Here is a 17,154-nt window from a genome sequence, read left to right as displayed (position 1 = left end):
TGGAACTTGCTAACTACGAGTATGTAAACAAAAGTCACTGTCAGTAAATTCATCATTCTTTGATAATTTCAATATGGCGGTTTGTTTACATAGTTAGCAAGTTCCATAGAAGGACACTTTAGTCTGTCAAGCCATTTCCGTCAGTACAAAAAAGCGGCAATTTAAAAAAAATGTAGGTAAATAGCCCCGAAGGGTTATCGTCCTATAGAAAATTTGAATATTGCGCCTTTTTCTACTGACAAAGTTGTTTGACACACTATATTCGTTATATTCGTATTAATTTCGCATTCTGGGTGAACTGAACACCCAGAATGCTGATTGCTCCCTAAACCAGCTGGGGATATTACTGCAATGTTCTGCCGCCAGAGTGCAGCACTACCGACTCAGTAAATTCATAGACTAACTTATACATACTGTGCCTTAAACTGTTTTATGACAAGTTTTCACACACAATAAAATATGACACTGAAGCATCAAGGCGGTTTGTTAACAAGGGCCTACCGGTAAACGCGAAAATCGAAATTTAGTTATCTGCCTCTTTATCGCTCGAATATGCAAGAGTGATAGAGAGATTATTGAATGATGATGATAGAATGATAGAATTCTGGATTTCGGATGATGACGTAGGAGGAAACGGGGTCATTCGCGAAGCATGCTTTTTGGATGATTTTAGGGGGGGAGTCAAAAATCGTCAAAAATCGATGACGTAATTTATGGACAGCCCCTAAAGAGTATTTGTATTGTATTGTATTGTATTATTTATTTATTTAAACTTTATTGCGCAAAATACAAATAAAATGTACAAATGGCGGACTTAATACCTAAAGGCATTCTCTACCAGTCAACCATAGGGCTAAACAGAGATGTAATAAAAATGGTGCGAGAAGTAAGAGAATTTAATTAGGAACTATTGCAAACAACTGAAACAATAGAATAAACTACTTACATATACAATACACAGATAAAAATAATAAAATATATACAATGAATATACTACTACATAATTCTCACATACCTACATATTAATATATTACGATGGATACGAATACCTACTCATACTTTTTAGCATTAGAAAAAGACTACGCGATCTTGACGTGTATTTTAATTGATTAACGTTTTTTAAAAATCAGTAACTATTACTTATGAAAGTAAAATAATGTAAATAACCGTATCTGATTCATAATTGTTACCTACATATTTTCCGTGACTTATTTTTCAATAAAAAGACACGTCAAGATTGTTTACCTTTTTTCTAATGCTACAAAGAGCGTTTTCACATTGCCTGATCCGATATCAGATGTCGGATGAAAGTAAAATGTGAGAGATGTGTCTTTCTGTATTTATTTATTCATTTAATAAATAGTTATTACTAAAAAACGATAGATAACGCAAAAAAGGCGTACTTGATGCCATATGGCAGTCTCCTGCAGCTGTTTTTCTCATAGGCGCCTTCCGACATCCGATATCGGAAAGGCGCTTCCGATAAACTCAGCCATGTCGGAGCCCCCCCGTCAGCTGTCGAACCGATAATATTTATTTGTGTGCGTATGTGTACGATATAATGTTTATTGTAGTGTGCGTGATTGCTAAAGACGGCGCCTGGGCGCGCCCGCGGCCTCACTACGGGGACGTAGGATCCTACATCCGATATCTGATCGGACAATGTGAAAACGCTCTTAGGACGCTCATAACTCCACTTAAAGGACTGCGTAAAGCGCGTCATGGTTGTGTTTAACATCAACTGCACTCATGGGATGACCACTTAGCCACAAACCGCGTGGAGTGGAAGAATATCCTTGTAAGAGGTCGTGAAACCTCGGTCCTGGATTCAAGACAGCCCGAAAACGAGCAATAAGACACATGCACGATGAGGGTCGCCTTGGTGCGGGCCCTCGGTTTTATTATGACCGCTGACATTCACCGCTGACTTGCCGAGCCGATAACATGGGTTTCCCGGTATGTAACGAAAATATTACAAAAGCCGTAGAGGCAAAACGACTACGTGTCGTGATTAGCGCTGGATGGGTTAAGGTTGTTAGGGGCCTAATTGTCTCGTCAGGTCCACAGGTACGTTCACATAAATGTAAATGCACGAGAAAAGTAGTTAGGTACTGGATAATTACATGATATTCTCGCTCTAACAAACACTAATGTTAAAATGACAGATAGAGACAATCGATTAACAACGGCTTGTTTAAATTGACAGATGTTTATGAATAACGCCATAGTAAAATATAATCATGCACCTACTTACTAACCGCCTACCGCGAACTTCGAAATTCGTGTATCTCCATCTCTATATCCTTTGTTTGATGCTCCACAAGCCCAAACCACCTTTAAATATCACTCTCTACACACTCCGCACAAATCTTACCGCCAAAAAGTTAACAAAGTTCGCGAAAGTTGGCAACCGATTGTAGGTATTTACATTGGCGCCCAAACTGGGACTCATGAATAGTATTAATACGATGTATTTATTGTGTATATCGTATTTATACTATTCGTAAGAACGCATATATCAATATAAGCCTCTATCCTTTCGATATTCTATACCTACACATTTATATGCCTACATGTTGTAAGGTACTATAACGGAACGCTGTACACATTTAAAAACAACGTACCTACCTATTTTAATGTTTGTAACTTACCAGTATCTAAGCAGATGCCCATATTCCATGAAGATACAGATATAGAAACAATCTCTCACTCGAAACACTGTCCACCAAAACTATTTTAATTGGCACTTAGAATAAAATATATAGAAAACGCGATAGCGCGGGCAATCGCGTTACAATTAAACGTTTATCGATTGAACGCGGCCTTGCCAAAAAATAATAAATAACATCCGTACAATTATTTTATCTCATCTTTAGTTTGCCTTTAAGGTGATATTTATTTTCAAGTTTGGTAAGCGTGAGAGCATTTCTTAACGCGGACGGAGCCGGCATCGCGTGCGACCGCTCTCTCTGAAGGCTGAGTCGCGACTGCCCGAGTACTCCGAAGTTTAGCTTCGCGCGCTACACGTGAATCTATACCCGTCCCACTTACATCTAGCTGCATGTAAATGTAAGAGCAGGACGGGAAATCGATTGAATAATTGAGCAATCGTCAAGAATGAAGCTGGTGCGTGGGTAATTATCGTATAAAATGCAAGGCTGCAAGTGACTAATGTATTTGCCAAGAAAATTAGGGGCAACATTTTTCAGATCGGGGCCGCCATCTTTAATTCAGACGTCATGAATAGTTGACAAGTTTAAGTAGTTCCTAAGAAACTATTAAAGTATGATGTCGGTAAGTAAGTGGCTAGTGAAAGTTTGATGTAATTACCTGAAGTTTGTGGGGTTTACATTACTTGAAACCGGTTTGGGTTATCGGAAAATGAGTCAGCGGCGTGACACGCGTCGCGTTTTATTCTGAAAATGAATAATTGAAAGGATTTGATCTTGTAAAATATGGACGAATTTACGGAAGAACAGCGTCGAGATCCTTACGAGGTTCCTTGACAATTAGTTCTGTATGTCTCATCTTTCATCATCTTACTTAAGTTTAGTTTAAGCGTTTCTTGAATACATATACATAGTTACCACCAAATCTAGTTGGTGGTAACTGAGAATTATTTTTCCCAGTAGTTACCAGTGGTAAAAGGTGGGAAAAAAAATGCTAGTAGTTACCACTGGTAACAACTTGGTGGTACTTAGATTAATGTGAAAGTAAACGAAAATGAAGAATAAAATGTACAATTAATGGGAAGAATGAAATGTGAGGAAAGTTGGGTAATACTGACTGACTGACAATGAAATTTGAAAAACAAATGGCTGTCCCACTATTTTTGTCTAAAACTTCATATTCACACCACAAATATTACTGGGTGATAACGGTATCTCTATCTCTACATTAATTCAGATTAATGTAGTGTAAAAATCCGGTTCGAAGGACCAAATGAAAAATGGCGTCCAACTAAATGTCATTTTATTGATAATAATTTGCGTGAACAACTATGTGCGGAGATTCCAGATATACAAAATAACTACGAAATTAAAACAATAAATAATATGTTAACTCTATGTCTATTTCTATAAGGTTTAATTTAATTCATTTAGGAAGTACATGGGTAGGTAGGTACCTATACTAAAAGATGAAAAAAAAATCGATTAATCCATATTATGGTTAAACTACCATGTCTTTGATAATAAGTACTTAACATTTAACTGTTAATACATAAAATGTTATATATTTTAGACATTACACATTACATGTTACATCAAATCTGAATTTCAATTATTGAAAATCATAATCAATTGACAAAAGTAATAAGTAAAATTTATTATTTACCAAACTAAAAAACAATAAAAATATATGATTATGTCATTGCGTCTAATTATATGTGTATTGCTTATTATATGATAAGTACATTTTACTATTCGTCTTTTCTTATCGATATTAAATAACTAACATTTTGAGACTTACTTTTGCATGTCCATATGTATTATACATATTAGTAGGTACACACATACCTACATATATCATATATTAGGAAACACAATTACGGTTTTTAAAATATGTCAGTATTAACTTTTTATGTATATATTATACATCTTATAAAACAAAGTCCCCCGCCGCGTCTGTTTGTTTGTATGTTCGCGATAAACTCAAAAACTGCTGAACGGATTTACATGCGGTTTTGACCTATCAATAGAGTCATTTTTGAGGAAGGTTTAGGTATATAGTTTTACCACCCATCCCATGAAACCATAGTTTTTTAACCAGCACAAAATTCAATGAGGTAAATTAATAAAAGATACCGAAGCATTAACGTATATATCTATGGACTGGCCTTACGGGCACTAAAAAAATGGTAGTTGTTTAGCGGTGTGACTCACGAATTCCAGCCAATCGTGCAGTCTAACGCAACTAGTTGCGACGAATAGCGCGCGTGATGCGAACTCATCAACCAATCGCGTTGTAGCGGTGTCACACCGCTGTACTGGCTCCTGTCATGCCTCATTATTATTGTCCGTAAAGCCAGTCCCTAGATATCTATGTCAATATACCGAAAGTGTTGACGCAAAAAACGGTTGGTAACCCCTGCTGTGGAGGCTTCCCGGTTATAAGTGAAAAATAATCGGTGTATAACAGTTACATTAAAAAATTAACAATGAAAAGAACTTTGCTACTTCATTTTCAACCTTAGATTCATGCTAATAGAGTGCCTAATTGATTATTTACAAAAGTTTATACTATAATTGCTTAGATATATGGAAGAACAGTTTCTTAGTATTAAAGCATATGTACAAACGATATATTTAAGTCACGAAGTCTTTTATCGACCTATTACAATGTTACCCTTGTATGGACAGGACTACAATTTGCACGCGGATTGCAGTCCGTCTGTTTCTGCCTTTATCGTGTAACCAAGGCTAATAACTGTAAGTAGAAGTCGAAATAATAAATGCATAGTTACAATAGTCCAACCATATTACACTGCATGATTTTCCACAATTATTTCGCCTTTTCGTTCCTTAATAGCTATTGAGTATGAGTATACATTATCTTATTAAATATTGAACATTTATATAGATCCTAGATAATAAATTAAATAAATCTAAAACAAATTAGGTTCAACCGGGATAAATGCAACTATGGGGTTTTTGCGTCCATTTCTTTATTTCCCGAATACGATTGGTTGGAACGCCATCTATTTAACAGATCGTTTCACTAAAGATGGCAAAAATGGAATGTAGGAAACCTTAATTGTATGAGTGACACATGTATCGGTATACATACAGCCAGAGCCGCCATGTTATTGGTTACTGTGATACACACATAGATATTATCATTCACTCATTCTTTCCATTCGTGCCAGCTCTCGGGAATTGACCTGTAAGGTACAGCGGGACAATTTCGACTGCGGGATAATTTAAACTAATCGAAATATCTTCCATGTTTTACATTATTAACTAGAGTGCCATATACTTATGTCCAGATAGCGAAAAAAAATGTGTTGTGTGACTCTAGTTAATAATGTAAAACATGGAAGATATTACGATACGAAATTGCACCTTACGTTTTTTCTCCAAGTAGCTCAGGCTTTTGTCACTAAATGACGGGTTGCACTTGTAATTCAAGTAATAAAAAAAACAATTACCTATAGACCCAGTTATCCCATAGTTGCATTTATCCCGGTTGGTCATATTCAAATTACAGGAAAATTGGGAAAATTGATATTTGAAGGTAAAACAATTGGATATTGTTATCAAAAAACTTTTCACCACACCAGCTCGGAAAGGCGTACTTTGCACTTCAAAAACGGATAGCAAAGTTGTACTTTGCTATTAGTAATTCATGTGAAGCAAAGTAATCAAATGCAAATTTTGAGTTGTTTTCTTATGTTTGCTGGTAGAATTGACTATTAAATGATGATTTTGGATGATAAATATTTTTATAACAAAATTTGAATTTGATTTGGTTTGAATTTGTTTGATATGTTACATTTAATATTTGCTTCGGGTTGGTGTGGTGAAAAATATTGTGTTTCACTCGGGGGCAAATTTTGTTTAACCCTCATGCTTTGAAACCCTCGCAACGCTCAAGATTCCATTTTTCGAACCACTCGCGACGCTCGTGGTTCAATTTTGGAATCTTTCGCTTGCTCGGGTATCAATATTAGCACGAGCGGTTAAACAACAACTTTGCCCCCTTGTAAAACAAATAACTATTTACAGTACATATGGTCCTATTTTCCCGCACTAGTGCGTAAAATAGCACTTTTCGTGCGTATGTCAAAAGTTAAAAGGGGCGTAATATGTTCTGTAAAACTTTGTAGGTACGTTACACGTGCGAACAGGTAATTCGCAACTCGTGTCGATTTAAAACACTCCCTTCGGTCGTGTTTTAATTTATCGCCAATTCGCCACTCGTTTCGAATTTCCTCTTTTCCGCACTTGTATCGTAAATAACTATAACTGTATTTCTACAAATACAAAGAGCTTTTTTAAATGATATTATGATGATTTCAACATTTTAAGTTATAAGACTAGTAATTGATTTTATAAAAGTAAGTATTGCTGACATAACTCAAATTTTCACTTTCTCGCCTTTGTTACTGTACTTTGGATACGCACTATAAAATATATCAACAATTGATAAAATAATTAAAAAAAAATCAGCGGCGGTATTTTATATTAAATTGCACATTAATACACCCTGACTCATCTTCCCACAACGTTAAAACGACAAAAAAATAGAATAAAATACATTTTTACACAGGTCCAAATTTACGAAGTGCGATAGCGACATTAGCGACTCCTAAAATGTATTTAAAAATTCTGAAAAAAAATACTTAGGTTTTTTAGTGTTAGATACATAATCCAGTAACTTTGTCGAATTTTGTAACCTGGCTCGTTTGCGTCAAATCCGGTAGTTCTGATTTTTTGCAGACTTGTTTATGATGTTGGCCCAATGAATAATCCAAGTTTGTGACTTCGAGCGCCGAACGCAACTGCAAACTGCATAAAATCAGAACTACCGGATTTGACGCAAACGCAAAATGTATAATTTTACTGTATTAATACATTAAGCGGGTGCCCGGCAGAAAAATATAACTTCGACGAAATAAGGTCCACCCTAGTGAATATGTGCGTTCTATGGTAACGGGAATCAGTGAGAATAAAAATAAAATACTCAGATTTGTGACTATCCTTAGAAAATGTGCGAGAAAGCGTCACAAAATTGATTAAAAAAATAGACCTTTTTTCAAAGGCCTTGAAAGCTATTTTTTCTCCAATGCCACGTAATTAAATAAAACATAAAATTATCTCGAAGCCGGTGTACCAACTACAAGGTAATTAAATATTAAAACAAAATAATAACTTACTTCGACCCACTATCGATTTCAACTACTACACGATGCATTAACGACTCTACTCTCGTAAACACAAGGTCGAATCTACTATAACAACAGTTGTGGGCTGAATTGAAAATTCTGGAATAATAAAGCGTATTTGTTCTAAAAAGTAGGGTAAGGCTTAGCTGTCAATGTCAAAAGATATTATCTCGAGAGAGACTGTTCGGGAGTTACGACTTTTTAGTTTTTACTAGGCATTTAGGTCTTTAAGACAAGGTTGACAGCGGTAAAATGAATTTACAGTTTGACAAGGCCGGCTGATGAAGAAATATGGCCAATAATTGTTAGATTATCGAGTCAATGTTTATTCTAAAAACCTCAAAAGTTTTGAAAAGAGCAGTGGGCTTGTATTTTTAGCTTTTGGGTCCTTGATATGACAGGTTGTGTTTGTTGTTACCGAAATACCACTTTTTATTAACTACTCCATTTTATTAAAGATTTCACTCACATTTCCGTCGAGCCCCGGTTTCGTCTTTGCATCGATTTATAGCATCGAGCAAAACTTCGGATTGGTCTAACGAATATAATTATTGTTGGCTTCGGATCGGCCCATTCCTCGATCTATAGTAGAGTAGGTATCTTTACTATAGTACTCGTAGAGTAGAGTAGGAGTAGATAAAGATTTCAGTTATTTCGAATCCAAAACATTCCTTCACTGATATGTGTTAACTTGCTAAATATTAATATTAACGCCTCGATACTCGAGCGTAGGCTTAAGGTTATGGCGCCATCGCTCGAAAACATTGCACCATACCCTTGGCCTAGTGTCGAGTAGATGGCGTTAATATTAATATTTAACAAGTTAACACATATCAGTGAAATAATAAGGATCGAAGTCAAGTTAGGTGCACAAAGCATCCCAAGAATATGTCCCATAGCTCTTAGTCAGCGAATTAAGAACTATGGGACATATTTTTGAGTAAGTTGTCTACGCCCATATTTTTACATTTTGTACATAAAGACCTACTAGCGGTTACATATAGGATTACAGATACGCGTTCATTTTAATATTAGTTTTAATTACCCATAATTAGTCATCACTTATTTGGTAATTTCAAATAGGGGTATACTTAGACACTCGTATTTTCGGAGCAAGGTTGTTTAATCACTTTAATTTAGTTGAATACTAGTGGGTTTTAGTAGAGAATCTAGCGTAGTATAGTCCCTATAGTTCGTTTTTTTAGCATTAGATAAAAGGTAAACAATCTTGATGTCTTTTAATTGAAAAACACGTTTTAAAAATAAGTCACGGCAAATATGTAACAATTATGAATCTAATACGATCATTTATATTCTTCTGCTTTCATAATTTTAAAAAGCGTTTTTCAATTAAAAGACATGTCAAGATCGCTTACCTTCTTTCTAATGCTAAAAAAACGAACTATAGTATTGAATTGTATGGTTGTGATATGACAGAACTACAAAAATACTATAATGTCCTTGGCCTGTATATTTTTCATGTTTTTGTATGAATGAAGACTACTTTTTACATAATTTACTTCTCTCGGATGATAATAGACAGTGCTTCCCAAGTTTCCCATAAAAAGCAATATGATAGATATGTTAATATTATGATATAGATAACATACAAACATAATTAGTACATAATTAATGAGAGTTAACTTAGCTAACTACATATAAAAATAACAATTAAAAAATATCGATAATATCAAAATTACAACGAGAAAATAATTCATTATAAACTGAGTCAACAAATCGTTGGATGGATAAAATATCACAAGCAGCTTATACTATAGTATAACTATGCACGAGGCAGAATTGCTAAGTTGGGGCGAATGCGATGACGGGGTCATAGCGATTTAACCCCTTGAGTCACACGTACGCAATATCGTCCGAAATTACAAACATAATTCAATTCTAAAACTAACACCAAGGCTGCGTTTTCATCAGAGATGTGCGAGGATGCGTAGCAAGCAGGGCTCGGAAAGCCGGACTCCGGACTATTTTCAAACCGGTTTCGTTCATTCACACGGGAACGAAAAGGATTTCGTTTCCGTTTGCGGTTACCGGTTAAAGAACTTTTCTATTGAGATACCAGTTAACACAAATTCGTTCGCCTTTTGTTTTCGTGGAACGAAATTAACCGGTTAAATTGAAAATATCGAAGCTAGATGCAAAATAGAACGAGTAAGTTATTGCTGTTTCTTTCAGGTATGACAACGAGTTTAACCGAGAGTCTCCGAAAGCCGAGAGTAACCGGTATTATATCGTTCCTCGCGAACCATAAAATTCCGTTCCCTCTTCTTACCGGTTAGGAGAGAGAAGGTAATTTTTTATTTCGCGTTCCATCAATTAATCGGTTTTTAATGAACGAAATAATATAACGGTTTTGTAACGATATTAATAGGTATTTCAATACCGGTTCCGAGCCCTGCTGGTTTGTAATTTGTAAAGTTAATATCAAAGCGTAGCCTCCAATGTAAGTAGTTTTTTGAAATAAATTACACAAATGAGTGAGAATAAATCGATACAATAAAAACTCTATACTCTCCAGTTATTACCAAGCGAACGAATAAAAAAATCGGTTGATTTTCATGTTAACCAAACAAAACATATACAGTCAGCAGCAGAAATAGCTAAACGGGCCACGTTTTCACAATATTCTAAACACAACTTATTTATTTAAAGTATCAGAGCGTCTCTCTCTCTCTCTCTCTCTCTCTCTCTATCTCTATCTCTCTCTCTCTTTAGCCTTTCTCTACCCTTCGGGTGTGGTATCCTTCATTTTACGCCACTCACACGGTTTTGTGCGACCTGGAGCCACTTCTTCTCCGCAGTCCTTTTGATAGTTTTGATTTCGTTGTCCCAACGCATCTGGGGTCTACTTTGAGGACGCTCCTCCCCCGTGGTCAAAGCGTGTGTAGTTATTTTTAAGCGCCTGGCCCGGCTACTTCTTTTGCTCACTGTATTAATATTAGCTCTCGTGAAAACAAATATCTTTTACATCTTGTCTTTTCTCCAATCGTATGGAATGTTAAATTATATACAAATTTTCTACCTTTAATCAAATGTGCGTGCACATTTTATTTTGACAGTACAAAAATAGACGAAACATAGAACTAAGTACCACATTTACTAGACTTGTTAAACATAATACCGTCAATCGGGGTAAATAGGGGTGACTGGGGTGAATAGAGACAAAACTAAAAATGTGATTTACCTGACAATTTCTTAAAAAATACCCACACAAATTGTATCATACAAAATCGAATATTATTTTCAATCGTATGATATAATTTGTGTGACTATTTTTTTAAGAAATTGTCAGGTAAACCACATTTTACGTTTTGTCCTTACTCACCCCAGCCGTCCCTATTCACCCCGGTTGACGGTATATGTTTGTCATAACATAAATTAGCAATCGCCTGCAATAATATTTGTCAATAATTACACTGCCCTTTGAAGAGGATAGTGGAATACCGTTTTCCCATACAAACTTAGTCCCAATTTTCCTCCCTGGACCCTATGGTCGCCTTTCGTCTTAATCTCCTTTTTTTTAATACCACGTCGGTGGCAAACAAGCATACGGCCCGCCTGACGGTAAGCAGTCACCGTAGCATATGGACGCCTGCAACTACAGCCTGTACAATCCTTTTTTGAAGAATCTCATACAAAAATGTCGCTCATACTAAACATATTTGCTAAAAAGAGTAAATAGAAACTTTACTAGACAAAAGGAGCCGAGATGTAAAGTAGTGTGAAATAATGTCCCAAGAAAGCTGAAATAGATGGCGCTGTATGTTTCATAACTGCGGCTAGTCATTTGGACTACTTATCAGTAAGGTAGTTATATTTGTACCTACTGACATATATTAGCAGGCAATATATCTTTTCACTTAAAAAAGAATTTAAGAAAAATATAAAGCGACTGAGTACTAACGAAAACTAAATATTTTCCTCGAGACAATCACTCAGACTATAATTAAGTACATATATACTTAATTCGAGTGGATAGAGATTTCTACATAAGTATATCTTATAAACGTGGTACTAATTAAAGCATTACTAAATTACCTTTGCGGCCGTAAAAATCTCGAAGCATCACCATCTCATACTATCTTCACTGCAACAGTCTTTTAAACTCCGCCGCCACCGGCAAATATAAATTTGTCAGAAGACTACAAGAGAAATTGAACTATAACACCTTACTATTAAAGTTTCATTTCGGCCGTATTTTCTCGTAGAAAAAAATCTGGTCGACGCTATTCGTTTCACGCAGCAGTATTTTTCTTTTTACAAATTTGAAATGTTCGATCGCGAATTCATAGAGTTCGTTCTCCATTTTCCATACCATAGACTTTTGTATTGTGTCTATGGTTTTTTTAGTTGGTTCTATTTTTGAACTTGTTTGTCGTAGGTGTGATTTGTTGCTGTTAAGGTAGTGTTCGGTGGCGCCTTTGAAGAGACGAGGTAGGGTGGCTTCGAGTACTGTTATGAAGTCGAGCATTTCTTCGGTAACCCCTACTAGGAGGTAGTGGTTCATTAGGTTGTGTTTCGCTTGCTCTAGAGCCCAGCGGTTGCCTGGTTTCCTGTAAGAAATAAAAATATTCAAATAAATAATTGTGATTATAAAGAAAGGGCTAGTACTTATGTAAATTTCAAGTTTATTTTGTGTACATATTAATGACTAGTTTCTGCCAAGGACTGAGTCTGGACAGATTTACCCCCTCATTCATAAAACTTCACGAGCCTGATTTAGTTAAATTATGTTAATCTCTTTCTTACAAATACATAAGTCAAAATGACAGATAAAGACAAACGTTTATTAGCTAATTGAGGTTTGTAGCGCGTTTACGAATACGGGGGTCCTTCCCCCCTTAAGTGACGATTGCCATGATGAAAACTTTAATTATTTCGTTTTTCGGGCGGGACTCAAAAGTATCTCCATATCAAATTTCACCTAAATCGGTTCATCGGTCTAAGTATGAGGAGGTGACTGTTCAGACAGTTATACAGTGACAAACAGAGTTACTCAAAAACGCTGGTGGCCTAGCGGTAAAAGCGTGCGACTTGCAATCTGGAGGTCGCGGGTTCAAACCCCGGCTCGTACCAATGAGTTTTTCGGAACTTATGTACGAAATATCATTTGATATTTACCAGGCGCTTTTCGATGAAGGAAAACATCGTGAGGAAACCGGACTAATCTCAATAAGGCCTAGTTTCTCTGGGTTGGAAGATCAGATGGCAGTCGCTTTCGTAAAAACTAGTGCCTATGCCAATTCGTGGCATTAGTTGTAAAGCGGACCCCAGGCTTCCATGAGCTGTGGCAAAATGCCGGGACAACGCGAGGAAAAACTAGAAACAGAGTTACTCAAAGTAAATTTAGTATAGAGTTAAAGATCTAAATGGATGAAGTTGCTTGTTAATCTATTTACACATCTACTTATCAATGTAAGGTAATGAAAACGCACCAGCATTGCGCGGCGTGGCCACAGAAGAATGGCACCTGCAGCCACATATTATTAGGGTCGCAATCCGGCTGGCCGCGCTCCACGCACTCATCGAACGTCTGTAAACAAAACAATATTGATACTTGATCAAGAACTAATATTAGTAAAGCAGTCTAATGCAGTCTTCAAGCAATTCACATGTATAAATTGTAAATACAGATGTCAATCACAATGAAAAAATCAACGATGATCAACGCATTGGACTGACAATCCAAGGATGTGGATTCGAGTCCCACGTTGGCCAGGGTTGATCATAGTTGATTTTTTCATTGTGATTGACATCTGTATTTACAATTTATAGATTGTAATAATTGTGGTACCTGTGGTAATAAAAAAGGAATATATATTAACATTTAATTCACATGTACTTGTTATATAAATATAGATAGACTCTTTCCAGTGTTTCTCCGACTTTAATGCCACAATAAACTTAGGGAGCCTGGGGTTCCCGTACTGTATTCATATAGCAAATCTATACTAGGATGACTCCCTAAAACTAACCATCTTATCTCCATGTTTCTTCCGAACCAGATGTGGTCTAAAGTTGTCCCCGTTCCGTAAGAAGTAGTAGTAGGAGACCAGTCTGTCCAACGGCCGTCTTATTAAATTTATATACACTGGCTTTGATGTGGTTCCTAACCTGTAAATAGAAATAATAAAAACCAGTTCAGGTTACAAAATTAAATGTGAAAAAATATCTTACACACACTCTTATGGCTCTATAAATAAGATTGTATCAGATATTTTTGTATTCTTTGTCATGCTAGACAGACAGACAGGTGAATGTACAGTGAGCAGCAAAATATGTGTGGACATGTGTTGTTTCCAAGCAAAAAGTCCCACTTGCCATAAGGCTGCTTTGACAGGTTATTTGTATAAAGAAACAAGCAAATTTCGTCCTTATGGTAAGCGACAAAGTGGGACCTTTGACTAGACATCAAAACATATTATGAATGAATTCACTCATAAAGTAGCCATGCAATTTTGCGTGTACCAAGATATTAGCATAACAACCTGACATGATCTAGCCCCACAGATAATAAAAATCCTAACAACAAACGTGAGATGGGAGATTAGGAAGACATCATAATCGTATTAGGTATTTTTAAGCTGGAAATAATTGGTTTAACACTCAGATCAAACCAACGTTCAAGATGGATGGGATTTTAATCCTAAAAGGGACACAAAAGAAGGATAACAAACAATAACATGCAATAATAAACCTTATTGGAATGCAAGAAGCTTCATTTTAAATTGCTTCTATTCCTGACAAGGGGTTAAATAAATTCAGATTTTGACCTACTGAATATTTAGCAAAATTGTTGGTTAATTAATACTGTTATCTATGTTAATCATAGTACATTATATACATGCACAATATAATGTAAATTTGATTTAATGAGTTAAATTTAACTGGCCTGATTTGTTATCATAATTGCATTAGACTTTATAGGTCATTTGTATACTAATGAGTTACTTGATATCTTATATTTATATGATCTTATAAAGACCAATACAGAGCATTATTAGATTCAAAATCGTCACTTGTCATGCACACAATAGTCAGTCCTATCATAGCATAATATTTCTTCTCTTCTTCAGTTGGTCCCTCAATGTTGAGGATCGTGACATCATGTACTTCTGTTGAAGACCAGGTTCCTCCATAGGTTTCTATTCTTCGGCAAGCGCATGGCCTCGTCCAGTTTTAATATTACATAGCATAATATTTACTTATAGTATAAATAAAGACATTATTTTGACGACCAGTCTGGCCTTGTGGGTAGTGGGCCTATGTAGCCGATGGTCCTGGGTTCGAATCCCGGTAAGGGCATTTATTTGCATGTGAACACAGATTTTGTTCCTGAGTCAATAGTGTTTGTTCCATGTATTTATAAGTATTTTGTATATTATATATATCTGGGTATAACACAAGCCTTCTTGAGATTCGATTTGTGTATGGATTCGATTTATTTATTTTGTTAATGAGTAAAGGTAGTATGTGTCAAGAAAAGAAAATATGAAAAAAAAATTAAAAAACTATACAGACCTCTCAAAGTTGAGAAACGCCATGTGACCATGGTACAGAGCTGGCTTGATCTCCTGCCACTTTGTGACGTTCTGCGCAAACTTATACTGGTTGTTCAAAGACATCACATGCATATTAGCTGTTATGTTTATATGCAGCACTTTGAAGTGATTCTTCTTGCACAAATCATAAGCTACACCCACGAAACTCGTCGAACCAGTCTTCGGCACCCTATTGTATATAACCACCAAGTCTTCACCGTCATTCGGCACAGTTTTCGGAAAAAACTGACGCGAATCTACGTGCGACTGCGAGATCTTGTATTCTGCGGAAAAACAATTAAAACGCGTATTTAGAGCGAACTTGATACTCTACATTCAAATAGCACATTTATTACATACCCAGACGACGATAACTGTCTTCTAAACGGGCTATTTCTGTCTGGAAATATAAAATTACGATTGCAATAACACATAGGCATGACACAAGCCATAATTTATGCACGTTCAACATGGTTGGTGGGAAACTGAGTGAGGATCGGACGCTAGCAGAGATGGGATCTGAGTGACATACTTTATTCATGCATTAATACGACTAATAACACTAATTTTCTATTTTTAATGCAGCTTCTATGTACACTACACTACCAGTCGCAAACTGTCACATTCCATTCCACAAATATGACAACTGACTGCATGATAATGTTGCCATACTAAAAAACAGAAATTTAATATCGCATAAAATGTAACCTTTGTTTTACTATTCAAATACAAATTTTGGACACTCTAATATTTCCAGAAAAAAATACATAACCTGATACTAGAAAATACTACATTGCTAAATTCACAATATGTATAAAGCCCCCTCCACACTCATGCGCGAATCGAGGCGCGAAGCCGCGAACTCGAGTGTGGCGTCGGTTTTCGCAGACAGCGAAATCGACTCCACACTCGCGTTCGCGGCTTCGCCCGCGATTCACGCGCATAGTCTGGAGGGGGCTTAACACCAAGAATTTTATTTATAAGGGGAAAAAAGTACTACAAAACAAAATAGTAAATAAATAAAATGTACTTTATATACACTATCTTTACGACGTTAAAAATTTAATTTCGCTTGGTAAAATGGAAGGAAAAAAACGTAATTAATGGAATCAGGCGTTATATACCGCGGGTCAGCGCAAATTTTGCCGGTCATCGCATCCCGGGCGATAGCTCGTAAAGTGGTTAAGGGTTAAGGGTGATGTGTTATGAACCCTCGTGGACAGTAGCTGTCGCTCCGTTGGTAGATTGAGGAACGCCGCCCAAACACGAAAAAATCATTTGTCATCGCATCCCGATGGAAACCAAACCGACTATCTTGTAAATATCTGAGGGAATCGTTGGATAACCCCATTGCACCACCATTACCACCAACTCGCTACCTAAGCAAGCGAAAGGGTCAAAAATTGAACAACGAGCATAGCGAGTCGCTATGACCATTTCGCTCTTGCTCAGGTTTCAATATTCGTGAATACAGTGGCCTATTTTATAAAGCTAAGTACAAGTTACAATTTACAAGCGGAAGTCTCGTTCTAACACATAGGGTTAGAAAGAGACTTCCGCTTGTAAATAGTAACTTGTAGCTTTATAAAATAGGCCAGAGATGTACCAACAAGTTTGCCCCTTGTGAAACTAATAACTATATCTATAGGAAATCACCCAGAGAAGCCCAATTCCCTCCGAATTAATAGGATTAGTATCGCATGGGTCACC

The 17,154-nt window shown here is 36.3% G+C and overlaps 2 protein-coding genes across 2 annotated transcripts in view; both read right to left on the bottom strand.

Moving 5' to 3' along the window:
* Positions 1-3,312, bottom strand: part of LOC134790939 (adenylate kinase isoenzyme 5) — a 53,672-nt gene extending 50,360 nt beyond the window's left edge. Inside the window, exon 1 of the mRNA XM_063761957.1 lies at positions 2,652-3,312. Coding sequence (XP_063618027.1) covers positions 2,652-2,673 — 22 coding nt within the window. The 5' untranslated portion in view covers positions 2,674-3,312. The remainder of the gene's footprint in view (positions 1-2,651) is intronic.
* A 7,567-nt stretch (positions 3,313-10,879) lies between these two features.
* LOC134790960 (heparin sulfate O-sulfotransferase) lies at positions 10,880-16,103 on the bottom strand. Its single transcript, XM_063761985.1, has 5 exons — positions 15,805-16,103; positions 15,425-15,728; positions 13,879-14,017; positions 13,339-13,436; positions 10,880-12,456 (listed from the first exon to the last, which is right to left on the bottom strand). Exons 1-5 carry the CDS (start codon positions 15,983-15,985, stop codon positions 12,087-12,089), a joined length of 1,092 nt encoding a protein of 363 aa, XP_063618055.1. The 5' UTR covers positions 15,986-16,103; the 3' UTR covers positions 10,880-12,086.
* Between the last annotated feature and the right edge of the window lie 1,051 nt (positions 16,104-17,154).

This window comes from Cydia splendana, chromosome 5 (assembly GCF_910591565.1).
Source record: "Cydia splendana chromosome 5, ilCydSple1.2, whole genome shotgun sequence".
NCBI classification, from domain to species: Eukaryota; Metazoa; Arthropoda; class Insecta; order Lepidoptera; family Tortricidae; genus Cydia; species Cydia splendana.
The sequence above is the reverse complement of the archived record's forward strand: the minus strand, read 5'-3'. Positions and strand labels throughout refer to the sequence as shown.